The sequence below is a fragment of the Trachymyrmex cornetzi genome, unplaced genomic scaffold (assembly GCF_001594075.2).
Source record: "Trachymyrmex cornetzi isolate Tcor2-1 unplaced genomic scaffold, Tcor1.1 scaffold501, whole genome shotgun sequence".
Taxonomy (NCBI): Eukaryota; Metazoa; Arthropoda; class Insecta; order Hymenoptera; family Formicidae; genus Trachymyrmex; species Trachymyrmex cornetzi.
Genome location: NW_017299809.1, coordinates 50,890 through 56,582, shown reverse-complemented (window position 1 = coordinate 56,582; position 5,693 = coordinate 50,890). Strand labels below are relative to the sequence as shown.

At 33.8% G+C, this 5,693-nt stretch overlaps 1 protein-coding gene across 1 annotated transcript in view; it reads right to left on the bottom strand.

Annotated features, from left to right (window-relative positions):
* Nucleotides 1-5,693, bottom strand: part of gukh (NHS actin remodeling regulator GUK-holder) — a 54,190-nt gene that overhangs the window by 34,562 nt on the left and 13,935 nt on the right. Inside the window, exons 3-5 of the mRNA XM_018514391.1 lie at nt 5,018-5,218; nt 2,387-2,953; nt 1,040-1,487 (exon numbers count right to left, since the gene is read on the bottom strand). Of these exons, the coding sequence (XP_018369893.1) occupies nt 1,040-1,487; nt 2,387-2,953; nt 5,018-5,218 (1,216 nt within the window). The remainder of the gene's footprint in view (nt 1-1,039; nt 1,488-2,386; nt 2,954-5,017; nt 5,219-5,693) is intronic.

Here is a 5,693-nt window from a genome sequence, read left to right as displayed (position 1 = left end):
CCGATTACAGCGCCATCTGTCACGCATCGAAAAAAATGTTTGAGACAAAACTTTCATATTTTTCGACGCAGAATCAGAATTTGTAATAAAAAATCGGGGTACCCATTTAAAATTTCAATTTTGACCCCCGCCCCACCCCCGGGGGTGGGGGTGGGGGACCAAGTTCGGTGTCATTGGATGTCCCCCATCTAAACAAACAAATTTTCCCTTTACAACTTTTCAATCAGATGCGTACTTTCCGAGATATTCGCATCGATAGATTAAAACGGACCACCCTGTATACCATATTCAAGTAATTCAAGATTGAATTATTAAAAAGCAACGAAGATCCAGCTCCGACCGTAATAGGCAGTTAAATTTCTAGTATTAATTGAGTTTCTCAAATATACGGTCAAAAAATATAAATATATTGTTTAGAAGATGTAAACTTTCCGAATATTTCTGAGTATTTCTGAAAAATGTTCCAATTCGTATAAAAATTATGAGAAAAATTTTCACCAAGATGTTTAAAACATTTTAAAACATGTTTTAAACATGTTTAAAACATGTTTTTTTTAATATTGTTTAAAACATGTTTAAAATATTAAATATTTTCAACAAAAAAGAACGTAACGTTTTGTTTTTTTTTTAAATATGATTTTTATCAACCCTGATTATCAGCCTCAATACAATTATATTAGAAAATATATTTTATATATTTTAATATATAGATTAATGCTGCCATTTTTATATTAATTTAATAAAAAAATAATCTTAAGAAACGTGTTCATTTTAAAATAGAAAAATGAAAGTTAATTGAAATTGGGATTATTTTGTTTATATGCACGAGAGATATTGATGTTATATTATTAAAAATTAATGTAATTTATATAAATGTTATTTTAATATAAAATCCAATATTAATTATTTAATCTCATCTATTTAACTTTGTCCCATTGTCATAGGATTTTTTATCTCTTAAGAAATAAATATTCAGTTTAATTTGCAATTTTATTCCATTGTCTCTTATTGCGATTAAAGTATTGAAGCTTGAATTTACCATAGCAACAACTGTGAGGCTGGACTTGCGCTCGGGAGGCGGTGGTGCCATAAGCGCAGTGCAAACCGTTCCAGCCGAGCTGGTTGTCGTGGAAGTTGATCCTCTGCCAAACAATTCGTACTCGTTCTCCACAATCGGCGAAGTGGGGTCCGAGCCAACGTCATTAGTTTTGGTTAAAGGACTTTGTGGCATAGGTTCCTCCTCCCTAAGAGTTTTCAGGCCCGAGTCCATGTGAAACGAAGTATAATATCCTTCCGTGTCGCAGGAATATACCGACGATGTTTCGCCATCATCGGAAAAGGGTACCACCGTGATGTCTTGTATGATATCTGGTGTTAGAGTGCCTTCAGAGGTTACCGAAGATGAGGCTGAGGTGTCTCTTCCTTTCAATCGTCTCGTGTGACTTAGGGAAGTAGAGGATGTGCCGATAGAAGCTGTCGTCGTTGATCTGAGATAATATATATTTTTGAATTAAGCGAATATTAATTTTTCTTTTAATCTAAAATAATCTCTTCGTAATTCATAATCTCTAGTTTAAGAAATTGAGGACAAAATTCAATTCGCGAAAATAATTAAAAGAAAAATGTTTAAAAAAGCAGATTTTTGTTTAAAAAGGTGTAAGTAAAAGAAATGTTTTTTTTAAGATTTTGCCTTCTTGAATGAAATTATTTAAAGATTTATAGCGTTTATGGAACAGCTCAAAAATTGAGCAAAAACATTGAAATTTAGAAAATATCATGTTCGTGCTCAATTCTCGAAATGTTTTTAACCCTTTTTTGACAGTTCCCTTTAATTGAGTTTAAAGAATTTCTATAATTGATTGTTTTGTTAGGCATGCTCAAATATCTAGAATCCATTTTAAAGATCTGCTGTAATTTTTAGTGAATTAAAATAACGACCGCGTTAGAAAATATGCAATTGGCAACTAGTAAAATACAAGATTTCCGTCAATATCTGTGGAAGTTTTCTTCGCGAAGATACGACTATATATATATCTCTATATAGATCTAAAAGTATAGATAATCCAATAAAAAATGTCAACAGTTGCAAAATAAACATTTTGCAGAAGGCGACCGTTGAGATAATACATTGAAAAAAAATTTACTAAATCTTAATACATATTTCTTTGAATAGTACTGACAATACGTAAACATTTTATTTACAGTAAATAGATATTTACTCAATAAAAAATAGTAAAAAAAGGATTAAATCAAATTAATGATTTTTGATCAAATAAGTATGTATATGTTTACATTTAGTATAAACATTTATTTAAAACTATTTAAACAAATATTTATTAAAATTTTATATTTTTTTTCAATGTACTGTGTGTTTTTGACTTCTTACTTAGGCTGATGCGTGGTAGTAGTGGTCTCACTGCCGATGCTGGCCCTTCCGCTTTCAGACGAGGCGCTCCAGTTTCCGGAACTCGAATGCGGTGCATCATCGCGGTTGCTGCCCTTCCGTCGTTCTCGCCTCTGGGCGGCACTCTCGCGCAATTTCACACTCAGCTGTTTGTTGTCCGTGCTCGGTACTGACATGGGTATGCTGGCCGTACTCTTACCACTCGAGCTAGACGAACTCGGCTTCCTCTCGTGCGACTTGTCCCTTCTGCGCCTTGTAGTCACCGTCTCGTAAATATTGATCTCCTCCGGTGATCTCGTTTGACCTTGAGGCTGTTTGTTCCTCTCCGCGCTAATTATTGTCATTTCCTGCTGCTGTTGTTGCTGACTCGATTTCGGACTGATTAATTTCAGTCTAAACATACCCCACGCCTTCAGCGTGTTGAAGTGCGACTTCTTTTCCATGGATGAGTCCTTTTTCACGGAGCCCAACACATCCGTGCTCGCTGAACGATGCGCTCTCGGCGTGGTACTTGGCATTGTTTCCTCGGGCTCGTCGCCAGTCGTCTCCCTACAGCGATAAATAATCTCAATGACGTGAACATGATGCGAAGTATTGTAAGTGAGTGCGATTTGCATTGCACATTTTTAGAATTTAGAACGAATTAAGAAGCGCGACAGATTCACGCGCGAACATGTTATGATTAATTGGATAAATCACGATATAATGATGATGGTTTTTTGTTACAGATTTATTAGATTCGCGTATACTTCAATTGATACGTAAGTTAGATTGTTACAGCCCGTGGGAGGTCTCACATGTGATAGCGTACGACAATGATAGAGAGAGAGGGGGGGGAGGAGGTGAGAGAGAGAGAGAGAGAGAGAGAGAGAGAGAGAGAGAGAGAGAGAGAGAGAGAGAGAGATATGATCTGAAATGATTATCATTCCAATGAGAGTACAAAGGTAGAATAAGGGAGATTCTTCATGCTTGGATGACTACGAAAATATGAGCGCACTTTATCGAGCGTGACAAATCGCCGACTTTCGAGGTACAGATCTCCAGAACTATGTCCTTATAGTAACAGAACCGCTATGATAAGATATCCGAGCAAAATGCATACTTCTTGATTATACGAGTATATTTATCACGTCGTGAAAGTTGAAGAGGTTGAACATTCTATCATTGGTCCATTAATCCCTTAAATGATCGAATAAGGCATTTCTTAGCATTCTTTAATAATTCTTTTTAAACAACGATGAAAAATTATTCTCATTATTATTTTCATTACGGGTTGTAGATCGAGAAATAGATCTTTTGAAACAATTTTTTCGTGAAACGTGAAACAATGAAGGATTAACAAAATAATTTTCATTAATTCTGAAGTTTAAGTAGCTCGTACTCAAAAATAACGATTTTGTACAAGTACTCAAAAAGAGCATGGCAGGATAAGTATGTGTATTGCGTATGCTGTCCCCGCATTTATCTGGTCAAGATTTTTATAATAAGTTAACAGCGATGCAAGAATGAATTTCGCAAAATATTATATCTGAAAAAAATTTTTGATAGGAGTTATAAAGGTAAAACTGAAAATCGACCAGACGAATTTTCTTTTTAATGGATAAACTGATTTTGACGAAAGAAAAATATGTTATGGGGTTCAATGGTGCGATGTTTAAAAAAATTGGAAAAATTTTTTTTCGAAAAAAACCGGTTGGAAAAAGTTTTTAAAATTTTAATATTTTTTTAAATAGGATGTACTTGAGATATTACTACCATTTTTTACTAAAATGATCTTCGACTTATCTAGTAAAACATATTTGCCTAATAATGTTTCACTACTTTACTAATGAGAATATTTTATTTTGAATTGTGTGTGTGTGGCCAATTAGCGATGTATTCTATCGAAATTTCTCTCTTTTATTTTTAATTGTAAAGAACATAACTTTACTTCTAACTTTGTGTGAGTTTTTGCTGTTACATAAAATTTTTTTTTTTTTTCGTTATGAGATCATGTAAATAATTTTTAATATGTATTTCTATTAGTTCGAGCATATTAAGGAATTAAACATTTTGCTTGTAGTAGCTGTATTGACTTTCATTTGAAAAAAAACGTCTAAAAAAATAAGTGAAAGTTATATGATATACAAAACGTAGTTTTTTTCCTCTTAAATGCAGAGGCAGCATACACAAACTTATTCTGCTAGGTCCTTTATGTAGACAGATATTTATATGGATAGATAGGTAGATCGAAAAATAATTTTGTTGGGCCATCGAAATAATTATGTAGCATGATGAGTAAAGCTGCAAAAAGTTTTGACATTTTAGCAACTAATTTGAGCGTCTTACATAATTATTTTGATAGTCCAATAAAATTCAGAATTCAGATTTGCATCTAACTAAACTTTTAGACATTTTAGCAAACCTGTTCTTTTCGTGTAACCTAATAACGCTTTGCAAAGCAGAATCTTAATGACATTAATTTTGGACACAAAATACAAAACAGAAAACCGTTTGTTCATAATCTAATATAGTAATAATTAAATGAGTCGTAAAAACAAATAATATTAGGTGAGTTCTCAAAATTTCTCAGTTTGGAGTGGTTTGAAGGGTCAATTATGGCAAAACACTAACGCTCCAATAGCTTGTCGAATCTCCTTTTGATCGGTACCGGCGATCGTATTTCGTCTCTTCCCCCTCGGCCTGCGTGGTCGCGATCTCCTCTTCACCGCCATTTCCTGAGTCTCTGGCCCTGACAGCAAGGACCTTCTCCTCATAGACATTCTTTCGAAACCTCGTCCGCTTATATCCACCGCTACGATTTCCGCTGGGAATCTATGATGAAAGCATACATTTTGGTATCGCAATAGAGTTTGTCGGTCTGTCATTAATGCAAAATTGAATGAAACTGGAGAACATATCAAGTCACGTAACAGGAAACCATGTAACAGACTTTTGACTTATACATGCTTATACGTATTAGTTTATATGTAGGGTAGACCGGGGAGTAAAGGGCCTCTTTTGACATTTTTTACTATAAAATAAAGAATATTTAACTCACACAGATCGTGTTGATATTTTTCGAAACTAGAAAATTAACTATAAAATACATGCCAGAAAGTATGCATATATACCCTTCATTACAAAGATATCGTAAATTTTACAGAGGAAGTCATTCGGCACTTCTTACCCCATATGTGGGGCAAGAAATTCCATATAATGGGGTAAAAAGTACCAATACTAATATATTACATTTGAACTATTTTCAGAGATAAAAATAGGTATATACTAGAGAGTTTTTTTATTATAA